At 42.7% G+C, this 23,133-nt stretch overlaps 2 protein-coding genes across 2 annotated transcripts; both read right to left on the bottom strand.

The window, feature by feature from the left end:
- Positions 1-11,413: 11,413 nt before the first annotated feature.
- On the bottom strand, positions 11,414-13,803 carry LOC100589993. Its single transcript, XM_030800557.1, has one exon. The coding sequence runs from the start codon at positions 13,431-13,433 to the stop codon at positions 12,927-12,929; it is 507 nt and encodes a 168-aa protein (XP_030656417.1). The 5' UTR covers positions 13,434-13,803; the 3' UTR covers positions 11,414-12,926.
- On the bottom strand, positions 11,422-15,942 carry LRATD1 (LRAT domain containing 1). Its single transcript, XM_012497456.2, has 2 exons — positions 15,694-15,942; positions 11,422-14,686 (listed from the first exon to the last, which is right to left on the bottom strand). Exon 2 carries the CDS (start codon positions 14,648-14,650, stop codon positions 13,772-13,774), a length of 879 nt encoding a protein of 292 aa, XP_012352910.2. The 5' UTR covers positions 14,651-14,686; positions 15,694-15,942; the 3' UTR covers positions 11,422-13,771.
- Between the last annotated feature and the right edge of the window lie 7,191 nt (positions 15,943-23,133).

The raw sequence follows: 23,133 nt of genomic DNA, 5'->3' as shown, positions 1-23,133 counted from the left end.
CTATCATGGCAAATGTCGATAAATATAATTTATATAGACAAAAGCTTTTTGGCCTCCCCAGTAATTTAAAGGCCCTAAGACCAAGAAGGTTGAGAACTGCTGTGCTAATTAAATAGGCAGAGGCTCCAAAGGGGAAACAGATTCTAAGAGGAACTGATTCCTCTACAGATTGAGGAATACAATATTTATACAATTTTCCTCTCACTTTTAAAAGTCTGAGTAAACACACAAATAAAAACATAACTTTTATAATAAAGAGTCATGAGTCTAAGACCTTCCTCCAATATACAACAGAGATAAACCTTGCAATAGAGTTTTCAGTTGAAAGGGTGGAAAAGTTAACTGTCAGCATTGGGAAGTCCTTAAAAGCAGTGAACATAGACGAGAGTGCAATAGTTCTCAGTGAAGGGTAGGAGGATAATGCCTGGAGAATCCTCTGGCCATGAGAACACAGCTGTGGGTACTATTTTTAGACTTTCAGTGCAGCTTAGATGCAGTCATTGAATAAAATATTAGGAGGAAGTATTTGTACTTCCTTTGATAGAATAGTGTCATAGTCCATTTGGGTTAAAATACCATGAACTGAGTGACTTATCCACAACAGAAATGTACACCTCACAGTTCTGGAGGCTGAAAATCTGAGATCACAGTGTCAGCGTGATCAAGTTCTGGTGAGGGCCCTCTTAATAGTTACAGATTGCTATATTCTCATTGTATCCTCACATGGCTAATAGAAAAAGCAAGGTCTTAAGTGTCTTTTTATAGGGGTACTAATCCAATTCATGAGGGGTCCACCCTCATGACCTAACACCTCCCAAGGGCCCCATCTCCTAATATCATCACTTTGGGGATTAGGATTTCAACATATCGATTTGGGGAGGGTACAATTATTGAGTCCACAGCAAGTAGTTCATATATTCACTCTAAGAAACACCCATTTTCATTGTCCTCAGAGCACCTCTATTTGGATAAAATTTTAGTTGCCCTATGGCTTTTATCAATAAGTGTTTGAATTACCTCATGTTTGAAATTCTGCTAAGGGGGTTAAAAAATGAGTAAGAGAAGACCCATTCTCTCCAAAGATTTATCACCTATAAAGACAAATAAAACACATTCAAAAATTAGGAAACCTGCAGTCTCAGTGATAAAAGAAAATTCACTTAGTATTTTAACTTAATTCAGCTAATGTCTGCTGATTGCCTTTTATGTACAAAGGATTGTGGGTGGACAGATTTATAGACATTTAATTAACTTTGTGAGTTAGGGTTCATAGTCTCCTGTTAAAAGGCTGAGGGATAGAGGCTCAGGGCAGTGACTTGTCCAAGAAGCAAAGAGCTGGATGTGTAGCCATGTGTTTTTCAAGTCTAATGTCCTTTCCCATATACCATCTTTCTCCAAGATGATTTACTGAGTGGGTTTCATTTATTTGGGTCTATTTTGATCTCCAGTTAGTTCATGGTTCATGAGGAATAACTAATCTCATTTAGAAATGGATACCAGATATTTTTTCAAGAGAATGGTCATGGGTAACTTGTTTTACTGCAGCATCTCATGGTAATGCTCTCCCAGCTAAGTTAAATAGGGATCTTTACATGTGTAAATAGGTCCTTCATCCAGATTTGTGCCTGGCCTGTCTCATGTCATTACCCTGCTGTTAGGCCTGGCCAGTCACTAAACAGTTATTATTTTGTACATCTATTGCAGGTTGTTGCTGGAAAATTTTTAATTAAAATTGCAACTATACTTTTTATCCAGAATATTTAAGAAGTTAAAAGCATGCTATGCATTGATGTTTGTTCTTGTTCAACTTATTTTTGACACTTTTCCCAATACATGATCAACAGCATAGTATTCATTGATGAATAAATGAAAAGTCCTTTGAGAATTACCTTGGACCCCTGGTTACCGACACAGACGCCTTGACTATTATCCAACAGATGCACCTCTGTTTCTAAAGTCGAGGATGAAAAACAAAAGAATCTGAAAAGTGAGGCTTGATTCCATTTTGACATTTGGACATGTACTTGAGACTTTCATTCCAGAAGGTTGGACGTCAAGTATAGGTGATTAGTGTGTGTTACACAATTGGTCCAGAGTTTGAATGGATTTGCCTTTTTGAATACTCTGCTACCTACCTCTCTAAGGTAGATCATTGTGAAAAATTAAGAGCTCATCTTCATTAACTGGCCACTACTAGAGCTTTGATATAAATACTCCCACACATTCACTGAAAACATTAAATGGGTTTTGTTCTGTAAGAAAAAGGTGGAGGGAGACATTTGATTATTGAAGGAAAATCTTACAAGGGACAGAGAGATGTAATGTTTTGGATCAGAACCCCTGAGTTAAAGTGCTGGGTCTAATAAATGCAAGATATGTGATACTGAGTTAGGTGTTTTCGCCTTCCAAGCCTCAGTGTCCCTATTTGTATGCAGGGAACAGTAAGACCTGACACACACAAGGTTGGTCATGAGGACAATTGACTACGTAAGCTATACATTTCTGAGCAAATGTCAACAATTATTCTTCTGATGTTGTAGACTTAGTTGCCTCCTTACATTATTTCATCATTATAAGCAAATATGATATTCAGGACACTATTGTAAGTAATAAAAGGTTTTTCAAAGGAAACAAAATCATTGTGGCCCGATAAGTTTGGAGACTTAAGATATTATATAAATATTTGTTACTTAAAATTACCCTGATGGATGGATTCTTCCTCTAAGCAGCCCTTATTAAATTCCAAATGTAATCCTATTGGAAAAGTAGAACTACAACATCAGCAATACTCTTTGAAAGTTCTTGTCAATTTGACAGATTTGACAGGCAGATAAATTTAATTTATTAAAAGATTCCGTCTAGCATTTTTAAAAGACAAGGGGTTTTTACACTGTAGATGGACTGTTTTCATAGCCTTATTAAAATAAATGCATAAAGTCAGCTGTTTTTCTTTGGAATTCATTAACATTAAGGAATTGCAGTCCAGAAGCTGACGGTTATATACCTGGACATTTTGGCAAACTTATCAATCTTTGTATATAACCTAGAATTTCTCCTTCTTAAAGTAAATGGGAATTGCACACAAGAAGGAACATTTCATTTGTATGATGTGCCGAATTTCATAGAGACATTTACTGTAGTTATTAGAGGCATTTAGAAAGCCAACGCTATGTGCCAAAGGCCATTGGAAACCAATGAGCAAATTCAAGATTTCTTTGGACAAGAGGCTCAGATTTGTTTTTCTTCAAAGAAATCCAATTATTTATATTGAAAGAATACTGTCAAAGTTAACAGGTTTTCTGTTTTGCTTTTTCCTTCAGAAGGCCATTTTAAATTAAACACAATATGCTTTAAAATTGAAATATTTATATAGATTGTGAGCCAATACTATTTTTTAGAGTTGTTAATTCCCTTTTAGCAACTGTTGCACCTCAATTATTATTTCTACTTCGGAAAAGGGTCTTGGTCCTGAAGCATTCTGCACACTGCATCTGATAGTTGTCCTCATAGCTCCAACATCCTGCTTGTTCTTTCTCTTTATAGCTCCCCTAGCTCCTCAGCACTGGCCTATGACCCTGTCTTCCTGTCTATCAGCTCGGCCTCTCTCCTTGGGTGAGACTATCCTCTCAGGTCATCACTGCTTTGGGTCCAGCCCCACTCCAAGAAGCTCTTGTATTTTCACAGTTACCCATTAAAGAACCTGTCCCAACCCTGTGAACTGAATCTTAGGCAACCAATCAATCTAGACCGTGTCTGCAAATATACACTGGGAGGTAATTAATTGGTAAATCCAATGCTAATAATCTGCTGATCTTGGTAGTTCAACATCAAAAGGACTTCACTTAAACACATTTAAACTGTACTTCTACAGACTTCATAAGACCAAACTCACTCTAAAGTAGTATTTAATATACAATGACAGAAGATATTCTATTATATTTAAATAACAAGAAAGTATATTTATCTGTATTTCCACCTAATAATAAAAAATTAACAAAAATGTGTAATTATCTCAGAAGCATCATCCAAATACTCCATGCCAGTCAATGACTGATTTTTGAAGCTGATGTATACCTTCAAGTGTTTCTTCCTTTGACCTCCTATGGTATTTTTAAAAAAATTATACCTGGGTAATTACCTATATTCCAGGCTATAGTGGATTATAGCTAATAGTGGGCCTGTCTCCTTTGTCCTGTCTCATTCTTGAAATTTAGGCTATGCTTTGTATCCATGTGAAATTAAAAAAAAAATGCTTGCCTTTATTAGGGACCCAGCACATGTTTAAGGAGTTTATCTCCCACTAGGACATTAATTTCAAAATACAACTTACTGTTCTTGTTGTAGAATAGTTGTTTTTGAATTAAATTAGATTCAGAGAATTAAGTCAGCATTGATCGAGGACCTACTATGGACCAGATACTAGTTACTAACCAATCAAAGATCAAAGTGCCAAGACACCTTCCTCAAACTTATTTCAGAAGGCAATCAGGTTCTCATTAACTTAAATAGATTATGTTTGACATAGTTTAGGGGCTGAAAACTGGAATATTAAATGGATGGCATGATCACTAAATGTTTGGAGAAAGTGCTACACCAGAAGTTCAAATGGGAGAGGATGAATTTGGCCAGTTTTAGCTGTTTTTGTAGGGGGTGTTGCAGGCAAAGGAGAAGCTTCACGGAACAGCTGGTAAGTGAACAGCATTCTCATCAGGACTCTGGATGAGGAGGACTTTTACATGTGCCAAGGAGAGGAGAAGAATGTTCCATACAAGTGAAACAGCTTGAGCAAAGGCATACAATCACTAGGCTTTTGAGGAAAGGTAGGTGGTCCAGTACAGATGCGTCCCAGTGAGAATGTACTGTGAAGATCAGGGGGTGAAGCTTCAGAGGTTGGGTGTTGGCGTTGGAGGAGGGGAGTACGGGACAGACTGGATCAGAGCTTGCCTGCTGCCAGGGAGTCTGGGTTTTATCTTATGAGTTATGGAAAGCACTTAAAGGCTGTAAGGAAGTAACACAGGTAGAATTAATCTGGGTTTAGAGCCTTCGTTTTGTTGGCCTGTGAAGGATGGAGTAACTACCTCTCCTCCCATTTTCTTTCATAGATCCTGTCTTATAAAATTATGAACAAATAAAGCAGACACATGCAAGGGGCACCGATTTCTGAAATCAGAATAGTGAGGCCGCACAGTGAAAAATCTCCTCCACTGTCTACTCTGGAAATTGCTCTCAGGGCAAAAGCAATGTTTTACCGGAACCTCTACCTGGATTTCGAATCCCAAATTAGTAATAATATTTCACTCTAAAGAAGTTCTCTAGAATTTTGACACTTTTTTTCTCAACAGGATACTGTGGTTTAAAATCCCAAATTAAAGTAGCTTGTCTTAGATACAGGCAACCTTAACCATGTCCAGAACCAGATTAAACTAAATTAAATATTCAGAGGTGCTAAGAGAATAATAACTCCCTATAAAAGTAAGGGGTGCTTCTCCTAGGAGTTCCAAGGAACACATCAATATAAAAGCATATATATTTCATAAGACATTAATCTAGTTACATTCTCAGTGCTCAATTGCACTTCAAATTATTCTAGCTGTTCAACCAGCCTGAAGGTCCAACTGTCAATCAAAGGAGGCTGTTTTTCTTCTGCTCCCCCTACTGGAAGGTCAGGCAAGGTGATTTTTTTTTTTTTTTCCCCATACGTGCTGTAGGTGAATTTGCTTAGTAAGACTGGGAGAGATTTTACTTTCCAAAAGGTAAACAATACTTAGGTTTTCAGTAGACTCTTTCTTCACTGACTGAACATCTCTGGTAGTCTACAGCCCATTCACTACAGTGGTCTATTCAAGAAATGTCTGGTCTCATCTTTAATTCTTGCAAATCAAATCTCAGGTGCCTTCAAAATTTGCAACACCCAAAGCTACCTCACCTGGGCAGAAATTAAATGACCAAGAGGAGAAAAATCTGTATTTCCATAGTAATAAAGCTCATAAAGTTCATTCAAGAAGGAATGTTTGTGCCAGTATACACAGGACAGGGAAACCTTTTAAACTCTGTATAGCTAATCTCCCATCACTTGCAGTATAATATACCACAGTGAAGGTTCACATCATTCCAGCTTATTTTCTAAACAGAAACTAAATTTCTACTGTATGGTTCTTAAGGAGAATCTCGTATAAGTCGATATGCACTGTTAGCCCATTCCTACCATGGTTTACCTCCTAGAGAGATGCTGGGCAGTATTCCTCACATACCTTCCCCAGTTCCTCCATTGAGTGAATAGACTCTAATTTAGCACCTACTGCAAGCATTTCCAGACTTTCCAGCAGCAAAAAAGAGCAAGTCACAGAGCCTTCCCCAATAGACCTACGAAGAGACAGACATAAATTGTATTTGTAGTTGAAGAGAGAGTCTGGGGGTACTAACAAACTACAATGGGAACTACAAAAGAAAATGACTAAAGCCACCTGAGGGGCTAGCATGGAACTCGGCCATAAAGCATAGATGAATAAGAGTTTGCTGTTCAGGAATTTAGAATGGTAATCAGGTTAAGGGGACAACATAGAAAGCCATGGAAGTATGAATGAAAACTACATGTTCTACAAAAAGTCCTGCGCAGCCCGAGTATAAGCTGAGAGTTGAAGGAAATGCAAGTTGGTGAAGATAGGGGCCAGACCATGGAAGATGCTGACTGCCCCACTAAGGAGCTCAGCCTTTACTTGGGAGTGATGACTCTGTGGTTCGATGCATCACTATAGACACAGGTGTTTGGATAGAGGAGCTAGAGGGGTAGAGACAGGTGAGGAAGCTATAGAAATAGCCAGGTGTAAAGTGACAATCCAGATGGGGATAAATAGCAGGTGGGATAGAAAACAGTAGCATACAGTATTTTTGACTATATCTAGGAAAGTATTCATCATATCCTCAGGTAAACGATGGTGTCTCTTATAAAATAGAATCAAGAGAGTACAAGAAACACCTACCCACCCGCACCTACACATACACACAACCAACTCTCTCTCAACGATCATGGGGGCTGTGAACTCTTCTGTGGCTTCTCCTGCACTATGTGTTCATTCCTGAATTTGACTCTGGCCTTAAAAGACACATGGAAAATCTCACCAGACCTCAATGCTATGGGTAGGGGGTGTGTCCTTAGTTTGCCAGCTCCAGAAGTTCAGGGGGCTCTATTGCTTCTTAGAGTTGATAAAATTATCCTTGAGAAGGGTTGCCAGATAATAAACTGGACATGCAGTTACATTTGAATTTCAGATAAACAGATAAGTTTTAGTACAAACAACCTAAATATTGCATGGAACATATTTATCCTGAAACAATAATCCTAAAATCAATAATAATTTATCTGAAATTCAAATGTAACTGGGCATCCTGTATTTTTATTTGCTAAATCTGGCAATCCTACCTCTGAGCCTTGCCTCCCTCTAGCTCAGACCCGCTGGGCAGACACTTGCACTGAGAAGCGAAAGGTGGGAAGAAATAACGAGCGTGTGCTGTTGGGAGTTGAGAGATGTTTTACAAAGTCATCATGGGTATGATCTCCCTAGATCTGCTCACCCCCTGGCAGAATCTGAGATCTACAGTGGACTTGGAAGTGAGCAAAGAGCTGGTATGTCATAGGGCTGTCACAGGGAAAATAACTGAATTTAGAATAATAACTTATTTGCTAAAGTAAATGTCAGTGTACTCATAATAAAGAAGCTCTCAAATAGAACATTAATGTCTATATCATACATTGATGGCAAGAATTTCCTTAGGATACATATAAGCAATAGCCTTATATGATCTTTTTCAATTTTTTGAAACATTAAATGATGCTCAAAGTAACTTTTGAAGCATTCATTTTGTGCTTGAAATTTAGGACACTGACTCTATTCATACCTAGTATTTCATAAGCATCTATCCTCTGGACAAAATAAAGTTCAGAACTCGTGTTCATATTAATAATTGGATTATAAAAGCCAAGAGGCATAGCAATTATTTTAATATATAAATGAGTAATGTGTATTTAGAAAAACACCCATGACCAAACTCCATCAAATCTAATTTTCCCAGAGTTACATGTACATCTAGTAAATCTATTCCCATATACCGAAGAAAATTTTTAGCAAGAGCTACAATAAGCTTCCTTCTGAAGGAATAATCTTGTGATTTCACGCGAGAAAAATCTCTCCTTGAGGTGAATGAGAGATGAAGTCGTGAAAGTTACAGTTGGAACTATTAGTTTGCTTTTCCTTTCTGACTGAATGACAAGAGAACATTTTCTACTTTTCCTGCATTCTTTGATTGTTTTCTCTGCTAGAAGCAAATCAAATATTACAAATACCCTTCAACTGAAATTAGCCTTAAGCCCCATAAGGTGTATTTCCAAGAGCCTTTTGAGGTGGAAAGACCCTGCCAATTTGGTTAGAGAAATTTCTTTAGGCTCGCCTTTGCAGGCAAGGCAAGTGATGGGCTTTCTGGTTTTCCTGGTAACCATCAGTGAGAAGCACTTGTACTAGACAGCTGCCATAGTCTTACATTTATGGAGTACCTACTGTGTGCTTTCTACTATCGGCCATCAAAAAGAATGATAAAAGTCCACAGCATAGGAAGCCGTTCATCTGAGTGTTCTGCCAAAAAATACAGTAATTATAAGTAGTGTCACCATCAGTGACAAGGGCAGGGAAGACTATTTTTCCTTTTATTCCCCAACTTATTCAAATACTTAAACCTCTTCTATTTCGAGTTCAAATGAGGTAAACATACAACCTCAAAGGTAAACTTTGAGTTATGAAATAATGGGATTTTATAAATTACTAAATGATTGAAAGATAGGATCTTAGCTTCTCTTTAGTGTCTTCAGTTAGAAGGGAGAACAGGTGTCCCCTGTTGAAAAGTTTATTAGCTCATTATATCATCTCATAGCCTCCCTACTTTATCTTGCTTCTTATTTTTCAGTTACTTCCTAATATTTACAACTTTCCTTTGAATTTTTTCCTTTTAGTTAGGGAAACCAGGAACATATTCTTCCAAAAAATGAGAATAAAACTAATTGCACAACTCCCACATTTTCTTTTTGTTTATTGTTAGCTTTAGACATAGCTGCTTGCTGTCCAGGTACACATTAGCTATATGACCACCAGGGCTTTTCTTCCTGTTTTTGTATATCTCAAGTCACTCTCCATTTTGTTTTTAAGTAGCCTGTGTGTGTGTGTGTGTGTGTATCTGAATGAAATAATTGCTAGCTATAGGCAAAAATGTATGTGTACACAGGTATATATACATGTCTATATATGTATATGAGTGTATACTTACATATATGTAAATATACATGTGTGTGTATGTATATGTATACATGTACATATATGTGTATATATATAGATATATTTTTTTTTTTTGAGACAGAGTCTCGCTGTCACCCAGGCTGGAGTGCAATGGCGCGATCTCGGCTCACTGCAGGCTCCACCTCCCGGGGTTCACGCCATTCTTCTGCCTCAGCCTCCCGAGTAGCTGGGACTACAGGCGCCCGCCACCACGCCCGGCTAATTTTTTGTATTTTTAGTAGAGACGGGGTTTCACTGTGTTAGCCAGGATGGTCTCGATCTCCTGACCTCGTGATCCGCCCGCCTCAGCCTCCCAAAGTGCTGGGATTACAGGCGTGAGCCACCGCGCCCAGCCCATATATGTATATTATACCAATAGCTAGTAATTTCAAAAAAAAAATTGACTTGAGTGTTAGATAACCATTCTCTAAATTCAGTTTTTGATGTTTCAAGAAACCCAAAAGCCTGTCTTTTCACCTACAGACCCTTTGCTCACATGGCAAATCACCTCTGAAAGGCAAAAACTAACTGGATTCTCTTCATTTGTTCAAAAAAGAGAAGAAAGCTTTAAAGATATGCCTATAAATAAAAGAAAATTCGGTTACTGTATTATGATTGTGCAATTAGTATTAATTTCATTGAAATTTGACCCTGTTCCATTTATTAGATGACTAAGACATTTAACTCTTAGGGATGTTGAAAGCCCAGCACAAAACATAAGTAATCAATAAAGTAATGTTTGAAGACTTTTAGTATATACTGCTTATTCAGGTAATTCATTATTTTGTAAATACTAATAGCATAGTTTTCCAAGAAAAATAAAAAAGCCATGTTCTAACAAAAGTGTTCACCACAGAAAAATTAAACATAGGGGAAGGTAAACATTAAAGTTTAAAAAAAAACAGGTAAATCATACAACTGCTTCTGTGCTTGACGTTCTAATCTGGCACAAGTGTTTCCTAACTATAATATACGTTATTATTTTTAAAAACTGTCACGATAACAGCTTACATTATTAAATATTGAGGAATGCTTTATATCAATTTAGCTCATACTCAAAAATGTAACATATGTAAATTCTATAGTTTTTTTTTTTTTTTTGGAATGTACTTTGAGAATAACAGCATTTCGGGACTGGTTTTGTTTAAAGTATACCCAGCCCTCCTCCTTATTTTATTTGATTTTTGGTTTAAATAAAAGTGTAGCAAAGCACTCTTTGAAGTAAAAGTACCTGTCTTTTCTTTTCTTTTTCTTTTTTTAAATCATAGTTTGTTTTACCTGAAAGTTGAAAAAGAATGCAGTATAAATATAGCTTTTCCGTACACTGGAGCAGGGAGAACAGAACCAATCCCCAGCCTAGCCACACCCAACATCATGGAAATTACTGTGAAGCTGTTGTCTCCTGAGGACAACTAAAACCAAAATGAAATCCCTAACATTATTAAAATGTTAGGAAACTTTTCCGGTAATTGCTGTAACTCTGGTAAAATACAGAAAGATTACATTCACTCATAATAAAAATCAAGTGTGCCCATGCCATCTGCAAAGGGAACTTGCACCATCTTGGTTTCACTCACATTGTTAACAATGCCCTAAAAATATACACCTTTTTCAGGATAAAACCATTAGTTAATATCTTGATCATATCCTCTGCATGATGAACTATCACTCTAATTATTCTGTCATGGGTTGCCTTACTAACACTGACGAAGAGATAATAAATGATAATTTCAACAGGGATAGGAGAAACCTTGCAAACCTTTCAAGTTTCTTTCATAACTATTGTTTTATTATTGCATATTTGTAGAGGTATTATCATCAACCCGATCCTTAATCGGCCAGTATAGTAACGAATGCTAATTTAACTGCCCAACTCATTTTTATTGTCAGTCTAGCCTCAGCAAGTATAAAACTGACAAGACATTCCTCTATGAGAGTGACCCCCTTAGTGAGAGAGAAATCTATGTACCATCAGAGGAAATACATCTTCGTATTCGGTGTGATAGAGACTAATTCATTTCTTTTGATGAAGTTCCACTCTTTGAGTGACTTTGAGGGGGAAGACAAAAGGTCAAGAAGGAGTCCTGCCGGAACAAGTGCTTAAGATGGTGTTTAATACAGCAGGGAGCCAAGATACAGTAGTAGGACACAGTAAAGACTGTGGAGTGTGTAGATACAATAAAGAATTCATTTTATGATCTGCCACCTGTTACTTGAAAGAGGAATAAGTTAGGGAAATAAATGACTTTCAGTTCTTCATACATGCAAAGGTAAGTTAGTTATTACAAAAGTTTTTGCTGTTGTTTGTGCTGAAAGAAAAGCATATGCATTTAAACATTTTTTAAAAAATAAATCACTCAATAGGCTTAAGAAAAATACTTTAGTTCATAGTTCATTGATCTGACCTTTTGATTTAAGATCAGGGGATGAATCCAGGATGAAAACCAAAGAAAAAAAAAAGAAAAAGAAAGAAAAATATAGAAGTGAATCATTTACCATGAAAAAGGCATTTCCAGTCTCAGCTAACCTCAACTAGTTTTTATTGCATTATTTTTGAAATGCCAAGAAACTGGCTTTGGCCATAATACTTGCTGTCCAACGAAATCACAGCTGTTAATATGCAATTGCTTGCAACAATTAGCTAAACAGCATTATTTGATAAATTCCCTTGAAAGAGACATAGATGCTATAAGTGTCTAGCACACTGAATCAAGTAACTATCAGTTGGGCTGGGGCCGCAGCTGGAGGGAGGAGAGAAGTTTACAAATCCTTGTCCACAGAAGGGGTTTTACACCCAGCCTTAAGTTTTTGAAAAACACACATTTGTCCTGATGCTACAAGTTCATCCCTGTTTTCAGGAAGAACTGAACTGTGGCACTGGCTAAAGAGGAGGGGGAAAAAGCCACCAACTCTAGATTCATTTTTAAGGAGATCAGGAGGAGAGGAAGAAAAATAGAAATGCAAATGTGAAATGGTAATGACATGCAACATGGAGAAAAAAATAACATCATGGAACCTGCTAGCAATTTCCACCAATTTCCACCAAAGCAGTGAACCCCTTAACTGACAGAAATTCAGTACAATATACACATTAATGAACGACTCCACCATTACTAGGGCTGCTGTTGAAAGCCAAAAAATTAACTACAATATTCAAAAACAGAATTCTTATAATATTTGAGAAAAATAGAGTGAAAAGGCAATGTTAGCTAAGCTCTTAGCTACATCCACTCTTAATGGCCCCCAGTATTTAAACTATCATGGATTAAAGCCATGAAAATAAAAATTTCAATTTGAAATTTTATTAGCATGTTGCTAAAATGGTCAATAAAAACATCAACACGATAGGCTTTGTTGACATAGTTGGAAAACTGCTCTCTCATTTTTAAAACTTTATTTCCACTTCCCCACCTTTGAAGATTTCTATGTTAGGAAAAGCCAAACTAAATATACTGGCTATGGTGTTATAACAATGCTGGTTTCTGAAATGGTGCCATGTCCTCCCCCTCCCTCTCCTCCAACTCCTTTAAAAATATGACTATTTTTGAAATGCAGCCCGAGGAGGGAGCAATCAAGGGTTCAGAACAATAAGCGCCCTTTATACATTCAAGTTCCCAGACACCAGGTGAACGAGCGAGCTCCTTGTCGGGGGCGGGGCCGGCTGTCCTCACCGAATTCGCTGCGCCATTTTCCTCCCGGGACCGAGCCGGCTTCCCTTCGGCCAGCGAGGGAGACTCGCAGGCAAAGGCGGGTGGGGGTGGCGTTCGCTTCCCACGGTGGGAAGAACGGGAGGCAAACACTGTCTGGCTTAGCCCGCAGCCTGGAACACAATGTCAGGAGACCTGGGGCTGGAGAGCTGGAAAAGTCCCGGGCAGCCTCAGGATAACCCGGAATCCCGAAGTGCTGTCTTGGGGAATTATTCCCAAGTGCACAAGGGACAGGCTCGATTTCTTGGAAATCCTGCGATCTGGGGACGCATCCACAGAGGAGCTGAACTGTGCCCTGTAAAGACCAGTTCTCGCCTCCGACCGGTCCGTGTGCGCACGCTCGGGGCGGTGATGGTCCCTTTTGAGAAGAGGGTTGTTTTCGAGTCGGGCCACAGTCACTGGCCATGGACTCGCGAGGAAGGCCATGTCCTTTCTCCCCTCTGCCCCTTTCCCCGTTCCCGGTTTACATCTCAAGGGGAAAGCGCACGCGGGGTCTCCCAGCACCGTCACCACCACCGTGGCTGTCAGCCAGGCGCGCGCAGCGGCGCCCTTTCGGCCCTGGGGCAGTTCCTGAGACTTCCAGCCGCCGGCCTGGGGGTGCGGGGGTGCAGCTCGGGCCCGAGCCACCGGCGGCGGACGCGCGTGGGTGGCAGGGGTTGAGAACCACCGACTGTGAAGTCCGGGTGCGGGGAAGGGAAGGGAGCGAGGTGCGGGGAGGCAGAGGGGCCGGCAGCCCCTAGGCGGCTACTCCTTGTCGTCCACAAAGTCGGCGAGCTCCTGGAGCACTCGCAGGCGGCCGCTGGCGTCGATGCGGCGCTTCTCGCGGATGAGGTCTTCCAGGCTGTGAAACCTGGCGGTGTGGACCTTGTTCTCTCCCAGGTGCACCTTGAGATAGTACTGCTGCTGCGGGGGCTGTGTGCCAGCCGGCACCTCCCCTCCCGCCTTGAACTCCCGCTTGCCAAAGCGGCACCAGGCGGCGAAGCTCTCCGAGTTCGTCCAGCAGATCTCCTCGCTCTTGAGGCCCAGGTGGCCGCAGGCGTTCTGCACCACCAGCTCGGCCACCAGCGGGCGGTAGCGGTACCAGCTATTCACCACCCGGCCCACGTTGGCCGCGCCCGCCTCATACAGGCTGTCCTGGCGGATCTCGCCTTGGTGCAGGTGGATGATCTGCCCGCCGCCCACGTAGACGGCCCAGTGCGGGGCGGGCGCGGGCGGCTCGGGCGCGGGCTGCAGCCACAGCAGCTCCAGCAGGTCGCCGGGTTCGCAGAGCGCTGGCAGCGCGGTGACCGCGTAGACGCTCAGGTCGGCGCCCTGAGGGCCACCGCTCACTTTGGAAAAGATGCATTCCTGGCCCCGAAAGGCGGAAAACTGAGTCTCGTTGAGGACCAGCTGGTGCAGCAGGTGGTGGTGGTGGCGGCTGGGGCTCTCCGGGCAGGGGGTGCAACCCGGGGGAGCCTTCACGCCAAACTTGTCGGGCTGCCCGCGTTCGTCCAGGTCTTCCTCATCATCCGAGAAGAAGTAGGCAACCCCGACCCGCAGTTCGTCCTTTTCAATCCCCGACGGGTCCCCTGTGGGCAACTCGCTGTAGTTGAGGTGGGTGATGCGGTCCAGTTGGTTGCCCATCAATGAGGTGGCGAGGCGAGGGCCAGGAGCGGGGATCTGCGGAGGCACAGAGAGGCAGAGACACCGTCAGAGTCCGGGCTGCCCCTTTCGGTGTCCCTCCCCAAGACGTGCAGTGCCCCTGGGACCTGCCGGCTCGCTTACGTGCCCTCACTGGAGTCACCCTTTCCAGCCGAGTCCTCCGTGCCTCCCCGGGGGTAGGAGGGGAGGAGAAGCCACCACCAGTCTAGCGAGAGCAGACGCCACCACACAGCCTCCGACCCCTTCCGGGAACCCGGTCCAACTCCCAGAAGAAAACACCCAGGCTGGCTGGAGAGCTTGCGGGGTCCCGGTGGGGAGGAGAGCGCTGGCTGTGGCAGTGTGGGAGACGGACACCCAGGAAGGACGGAGGGGTGGGCTGAAAGGGAGAAGGGAGCCTAAGGCCAGTGAGCTGGGAGCAAGCTCCCATTTCTGTCCCCACCCTCTCCAGCCCACCTCCCAGTTCTGCACTAGGTTGCCTTCCTCCCCTTACAGCGGCTCACACAATGACAATCAGACACATTCTCAAGCATTCACTTGACATCAGCAACATTTTGGGCACTTGGGAGTCCAGACACTGGCAGGCTGGCATACTGGTGTATAATGTCACATACACCCACAATGACAAACCTTCGCGACGACACACTGGCACACTTAGACCCCACACATTCGTACACAATTTCAGCTCCACGCTTGCACGCTCGCCGTTGCACCTACGCCCAAGCACCCGGGCACACCTGCCCTCACAGGCAGGTGCACTCTGCCCCTTACTTCTCTTGCCTTGTCCCCATCAGGGCCAATGGGACTGCGCCAGGGCGAGGCTGCTCTGTCTAAAATAACCTAACAAAGAGGCAGGGGAAGGATGGAGAAAGCCAGTGCAGTGTATGTGTGTGGGTGTGGGTGGGAGCGTGTGTGTAGAGAGGTTCACTTTTAGCCCAAAGACCCCTCTCCCTCCTACCCAGCACAGGATCCAAACAATCGGATGAAGAAACACCGTTTCCAAGGCAAAGAAAGCCGCTTCTCCCTACCCGTGATTTCCCTGCTCCCGAAACCCCAAACTCCTTTAAAGTCTCCTGGTCCCCATGGGTGCTGAGGAAGCGGCGGTGGCGAGTGGGTCCTGGGCTGCGCGTGGGGCTGCGGCTCCGCTCTACCCCGCGCCGAACCGTGCGGTGCGGCGCCCGTGCGCCTCCAGGTCTGCGCTGGCCGGGGCGCCTGCTCCCACTGGACAGTCCCGGCTCGGCTCTGCTTTCCCACCGCCGCGCCGACGACTCTAAGTAGCCGGAGCAGCCGGTTCCAGGGCCCGCCCCAGGACGCGCTCATTGGTTGGGGCGGGTGCCCGAGCTGTGTCAATCTCCGCCGGCGGGTGAGGGGAGCAGAGGCGGACCTCCGCTGCGCTCTGCTCCGCTCCGCCCCGCCCAGTCCCCCGCATACCCGACCGCGCGCCGCCCCCGGGAGCGGAGGTGTGCGCACCCGCGGGGGACGCGGCGCTTTCTGCCAGGCGCTGCTGCCCGCTTGCGCCCGCGCCCCCCAGCTCATTCGAGCTGATTGTGACTGAGAACACAGCCCGCCCGCGTTCCGTGTTCCAGGAAGACAGACTCCAGCGGGGAAGCTGAGTCTGGGTATGGAGAAGAAACCCCAGGGCACCCCAGTGTGGCCCAGGCACTGCGAGCGGCCGGGGGCAGGCAGCGACATTGTCGGAGGTGGGCGCCTGGGCCCTGCTGGGATCCCCCAGAGCCTTGCTTCCTGATGGCCCCTAGGCTGGTCCTTGGATCGAAGACCCTTTTCCTTCCCCAGACGTCTTTGAAATTGCTCCTGCGACGTTTGGCTCCTCTTCTTTGACTGGAGTGAGGCTGCTGACCCAGAGCTGATGCCCGGTTTAAAAGGAGCTTGGTGTCAAATGCCACCCAAAAGCCTGAGCTTTGGCCGGTGCATTCCCTGGCTGTGCCTATGATATTGGCCTCCAATTTTCTGAATATAGGAGTACCTCATAACTCATGTATGTGAGTTCATACATGCAAGCAGAGAGTAGGATGTAAAAGTGTTTTCCAAGCCTCAGTATTGGGATTGCTAAGCAAGTTTTGTTTGGTTTTGTGGGAAAGGGGGATCCAGCAGTAGTTAATGATTACATTTCTGGATGGAAAGTTAATGAATGAATGTGTTCTGAATATTGGATGCTGAAAAAATGAACTTCATATATACAACATTCTAGACCAATAGTTTCAAAAGTTCCTAACATTAAGCCTCAAAGAGTTCTTAGACATCTGGTTCTGGCCCCGGTGCTACTCATCTTTAAGCCTGGGCTCCAGCAGCTTTTCTATGAAGCCTCTTTTCTTTCCCAATGAGGAATTTGATATTTCCTATTTGAACCCCCCACCTCTTCCCTACAAAGTGAATTCCTTGAGAATAGACTTTGTATTCTGCACAACCTTGTATTCTGGGCCTCTTTGCCAATGCTAGCCATGCAGTGTGTTCCATCAGTAATAGTAAAAATGAAAACAGCCTGTATTGACCACTTATACGTGGCCAGACATTTAAGAGTAAATTAAGTAGACAATTTAATCATTATTTGTCTGTAGGGTACTCACTAATATCCGAATTGTAACAAACAGGGAAACAAAAGCTCCAATACTAGTACCAGCAATCCATCCAAGCCTATGGGATACCAGATCTAGTCTTTCACTAGGTTATAGTGTTTATTGAATACAATCTTGTTTCATAAAATGAGAAAACTGGTGTTCCAGAGAAGTTAGCTGATTGGCTCAAGGTTACATGGAGACTGATCCATATTACAACCCCCTTTTTTCTTTGCTAGACTTTTCTGCTTGAATATCTTCAAAATTCCAAGCCTCCAGTTTATGTTTGCTTTCTGAAGGTCTCCGTACACCCCCACAGCCTCCAAATGCAGTGATTTATCAAATTAGATGCTAAAATATTGCTGGAAAAAATGGTTTTAAATGACCATCTGTATACAATTGATGTACCTAAATCTTTTTTAGAAATCTGGCTATTGTCCATGTGCATGCAAGTTATCAGAAAACAAGTTGCCATTCGTGGAACTGACCACAGGTTGAGATGGCCTTTTTTATACTTGCCATAAGTAATAAACAACTCATTTTGGCCCTGAAGTCAAGAGAATTGAACAAGTAGCTTTAGAGATAAGGAGTGAGTTATTGGTCTTGTTATAAACTGGACTTCAGGGCTGTCTGGGATGAGGGTATCTGAAGAGTTCATTATCGATGTCTGAGAAGAACTCTTTGAAAGCAACTCAGCATTTGAATAACTTAAAAAAAATCCTCCCTCCATCCCCAAGATCAAGCCTTGTGCACAAACATTTACAACTCATTTGCTGTGTTCTGCCCTACGTGTTCTATTTCATTCTGCTCCAGGCTACCGAGTAAGCAGGTGGTTCCTCTTTGTGTAGGATTCCAATACTATAAAGCATAATTAAGAAAAAATGTTGTCAGTTATTGGAGATATAGTGCCTAAAGTTTAAAATTTTTGGCCTCTCCCTTTCCTCTCCTTCCTCCTGCTAGGCTAAAAGGCTAACTGCTTTTCTAATCACGTGGGAGGAAAAATACCCTGGAGCCCCCTTGAAACATAAGGCAGGGAACACATTGACTATGAGGCTTGAAATAAAGGGAGCTAAAAGTAAACTAAGGAAGATACAGGTACACTTTGTCTTCTTTTGGCAATTACCAGATAATAAAGTAAGACAATCGAATGAAGGATGCTGATTGTAGAAAACGTTTTATGTTCGTCACAAAATATTGTTTTCAAATCGTTTTGACTTTTATTTTTTACTCCATCCTGCCTGCTTTTACAATGAGAAAATACAGTGCTGTCCAAAGTAGAATATAGTTGTCCAAAACACAAACTCTGAAAGCCAACTAATTTAAACTCTTTTTCAACATTTATTGCTGGGTAACCTCGAGTCAGTTATTTAACCTTTGTGGGCATCAGGAAACTTCCTTATCTGTAAAAAAGAGATAATAATAGTGGCTACCTCACTGAATTGTTGTGAGTTCATACGTGTAAGCATAGTGTCTGACACACAGTGAGCTTTCAATCACGGCTACCTTATTATTATTCTTGGTGGAAGAGAGAGGTCTCATACCCTACTTGTTTATGACAGCTGTGCAGTTCTCTTTCTCCTTTGCCCCAGGCAAAAGGTGTCAATAGATAGTGTCCAAGGCTTTCCCCTGATTGGGGTGTAGGACTGCTTCTGTGTTAAGGTGGTGAGATCCATGCCTATCCTTCAAATACTCTGAGACCTAAAGCTCTCTATAGATTTCAGCATGTGAGCCCCTGGGCTGATCATGTGGTGGCAGGGAGTGGGGTGGGGGTTCCCTGAAGGATTTTTAATCGTTTTAAATGAACATTTCCGGTATGAGGAATTTGTGTGGGGAAAAAAGTTACGGGGAAGTGATTAGGAGTCAATCAAATGTATGTGATCTTTTCTGCTGGTGCCATCTGGTGTATCCTCTTTCTCTCTCTCTCTGTCTCTCTCTCTTTTTTGGTTGCTTCTTTAGCACTATTTGAAAAGCTTTTCTCCAAATTTTACTGAACAGGTCCTTGGCTCAAACTGTCATCCTTTAAAATTGGCCTTGGAGTAAGGGTTCAGGAAAATTATATGCCCCACCTTATCCTTTAATGAAATGAACTGTTCCATCTCCCGTCCTTCACTGCCTTAGGCAGTTAACATACCCTGATCTGAGCTAAAGAATACTCTGTATCCATCTGGAGTAGAGATGGTTATATGGCTTCACCAATCCCATTTCCCTTCCTTCTGGGCACCCAGCTAAATGATAAGTCCCAGCATGCCTGCAGTCATTTGCCCTGTGCCCTGTGATTGAGTTCTGGCAAATGGAATGTGGGTGGAAGTAGAATAAGCCACTCCCGGTGCCGCTCCTGAAAGCTCCTGAAACTGAAACCATTAACACAATCTTCCAGAGCTTTCTTTTGCCATTTGGCCATTTGTAGAGGATTCATGGTAGGACTCCGAGGATCTAATAGATGGAGGAGCCACTAGATGGAAGAAGGCCGGGGCTCCTAAATGACTGTGTAGAGCTGATAATTTCCCCTCCCAAGAAAACTGCATTGGACTGTGAAGAAATAAATCTTCTTGGGTTAAGCCAGTCCAAAATTGTGTGGTTATGTATTATAGCAGTTAGCCTGTACTGACTGATATACTCTCCTTCATTTTAGACCTATCTCAGAAAAATAAAAATCTGCCCCACTGCCCCCATCCCCGCACACACTTCCTTCTCTCTTTGTTCTCACTGCCAAGGCTAACTTGCCTGGAATCTCTGCAGCATTTCAGCAGGTTCACATCACCTAGAATGTAAAGAAATCACTAATGAACACATCTGTCCTCTCTAGGTACTACCCCGTATCTCCCTACTATTTGTTCTAGAAATTTTCACAGCTTCCATGTGACTAACTTACCCAGTTCTCTAAACATCTTACCTGCTTTCTACTTTTATAGACCACAAAAATGGCCTGGGAAACCCCTCCCAGTAAACTCCTTGCAGCTGGTATCCTGCTTCCCTTAACCTGCATGCATGTATTGACACTCTGGCTATCAATTTCCTCTTCAGTGCCCTCTTCCAAGTTTGGCCTCCACATTTCCGTGTTTTCTAATTTCCTTCCCATAACTGAGTGTTCATATTAAAGTGTCTTTTGTGGCTTCTTATCAGTGAACCATTAAAGACTCATGAATGCTCCCTGAGCAAAACCTTTAGCACTAACTGGTTTAATATTTTATTTTATGTGGATTATACAAAGATATCTTCACCTAGCATTCATTTTTCTCTGTGTTCTCTCCCAATTTTAGGAGAGTTTATGCCTTTTGTGTGGGCCCACTTCCCCATATTAGTGATGGTTGAACTTTCCTGTGTAGGCATGGGTCACTATTACAGACACACTGCTTGCTCTTCATTTTCTCTGGAATGTCTTTCCCTGCCTGTCTGATCTAACCTCCACTCAAAATCAATACCCCCTCCAAGTGTCAGCCCCTCCAATATATCTGTCCCCTCAGCCCACTCTAATTGAGACCCTCCTTTATGCTTCCATAGCACCATGTGTATATTGGACACAAGATATGTCAGAAATTTGTCAAAACACCTACCAAATTGAGCTGGCATCATGGGTTGACTTTCCTCTTTTTCTTTATTAATAGACTAAAGAATATTTGAAGAAAAGTCCAAAATCTAATTCAAGTCTATATTCTCTTTGCCAAGTATAGGGTTTGGTGCAGTGTGCACTCAATAAATACACCTTGCCTGACTCAATGCGCACCTGAATAATGATCTCTGTTTTATTTAGTGAGGTGTCGGTATTTGTGTTTGTTTCAGCTTTCACTAATTTGAACGCTTCAATGCCCAACACATGTATTAAATTAGACAATGTGTGGGAAGATGTGCTATGTGATGTATAGTGTTGGGTTTCCAAATGATCCTCTAGCATCCTCAGGGAACCTGATAAAAATGCAGATTCCCAGGCTCTATCCCCCAAGCTACTGAAACTTAATCTCAGGATTGGCTCTAGGAAATTTGCATTTTGAACAGTCTTTCCAGGCATTTTGGATGCTGTATAGTAATTACAAGTCAAATGCTACTCAAATGTAAAAAAATATATATTCTTCTTAAGTACAGGGACAGCCCTCGAGGAGTAGGCACTTAATAAATACTTAGAATTGCATGCTCTAGACATCCTCCAGTTCATTTCAACAGCAGTGAGACTCATTTTAGACTTGCTCATACGAAGCTGGTAAATAAAGGTATCAGTTTGCATTGTGAAGTCAAGTGGCTTGTTTAAAAGTCATATTGCAGGTGCATGGTAGAGCTGAGGCTTTATCTTTTTTTCTTCTTGCTCAAACTCTGTGCCCCCACACACTGTGCTCATAGGCTGTGGTTAGAGCAGAAACCTGTGTAAACAGGAAAACTTTCTGGTGTCAAATTCCCTTTTAGGCTACTGATTGACTGATTATGAAAATCTTGGTTCTGTCTCTGCAAAGAGTAACTTTTATGCTCTTTGTGTTACATCTAGATTGCCCTTCTGTTAGTGCCTTTGCTGGCCCCATCCTGGCAAAGACAAATCCATCAACCTGGGCTCTGATGCCACATGTTTGTGCCCTCTCAAGGACCTCACACTTTTAATAACCCCTTCTCTCCACCTTCGTATGTAACTCCACCTATTCTCCTAACTGCTTCCCAGTTGCATGGAATCGTATTTGTCTCTCACATCTTAAAAACATCTCCTAACTCTACCTCTCCCTTGAGATACTCTCCCATCTTGCAGTTTATCCCAACCCACCCACCACAGGCTTTGTGCAACCATCACTCCATCACTGAGCAGCTCTCACCAAGGGGACCAGTGATCTCATCAGCATTGAATGTGATGGATGTTTTTGGGTTCTTACCTTACTTCTGAGAAGCATGTGCACAGATGACAACTTCCTTGTTGAGCTAGGCTCTTCCTTTCCTTCCATTGTACTACAGTCACTCTCCTGGTTTCCTTCAACCTCTCTGGCTATTCATCTTACAACATTTTTTGGACTCATTTCCTTTAACTTCTTTTAATAGAGGTTTTCTTAGGGACTTCTTCTGTTTCCACGTTCTCTTCTCAATGCATCTTCATTGACTGGCTTTTGGAAAAGTCATATTGAATGCGATCTTGTCTGCTTCTTTGGCTTTCATCCCGTGTCTATCTGATAACTCCCTAATGGAACTATAGACCAAAACATCCAACTGCCTAGAAGACACATCCTTGTGGCTATTTCACAGACATGGAAAGGCCAGGATGTACTAAGCTCTGAGCACTTCTTTTGCTTTTCTTTTTGTCTTTCATTTTGCTGATAGGCACTGTTGCCCTCCCAGTTTTGCAAGCCAGTGCCTGGGCATTATCTATCACTTTTCCCTTACCTTGGGCTACATATGGCCATGTCCAACTCCTGTTACATCTCCCTCATACATATTCTTTCTCATCTGGCCCCTTTAGTCCCTTCCTACAGCTCACCTTGGTCCCAGGCACCAGGCACTCCTATCTATGTTGTTGCTGCAGTTGGTGACGAATTATTCCCCCCACCCCAACATTGTTGTTCCCCATGGTCACCTCCCTGTACTGTATACAGAGTGATTTCTAAAATGTACTTTTTTTAGGTCACTTCCCTGCTTGAAACTCTCAGTAACTCTCAGTTGCCCTCAGGAAAATATTGAACAACCATATGGCAGATTCATGATCTTGCCCTTGTTTACTGCTCCACCTTATCTTTTGCTACCTGCCCTCTTGCTTCTTGCTTCAGCCTTTCTGATTAAGCTTATTTGTTTGTTTGTTTGTTTTTGAGGGAGAGTCTTGTTCTGTCGCCCAGGCTGGAGTGCAGTGGTGTGACCTCAGCTCACTGCAACCTCCACTCCCAGGTTCCAGCGATTCTCTTGCCTCAGCCTCTGGAGTAGCTGGGGATTACAGGC

Source organism: Nomascus leucogenys, chromosome 19, assembly GCF_006542625.1.
Source record: "Nomascus leucogenys isolate Asia chromosome 19, Asia_NLE_v1, whole genome shotgun sequence".
In the NCBI taxonomy this organism is placed as follows: Eukaryota; Metazoa; Chordata; class Mammalia; order Primates; family Hylobatidae; genus Nomascus; species Nomascus leucogenys.
The sequence above is the reverse complement of the archived record's forward strand: the minus strand, read 5'-3'. Positions and strand labels throughout refer to the sequence as shown.

What these genes read in the sequence shown, in the direction of transcription:
- LOC100589993 (XM_030800557.1), bottom strand. Translation starts at nt 13,433, where the DNA reads ATGGCCAGTGACTGTGGCCCGACTCGAAAACAACCCTCTTCTCAAAAG.
- LRATD1 (XM_012497456.2), bottom strand. Translation starts at nt 14,650, where the DNA reads ATGGGCAACCAACTGGACCGCATCACCCACCTCAACTACAGCGAGTTG.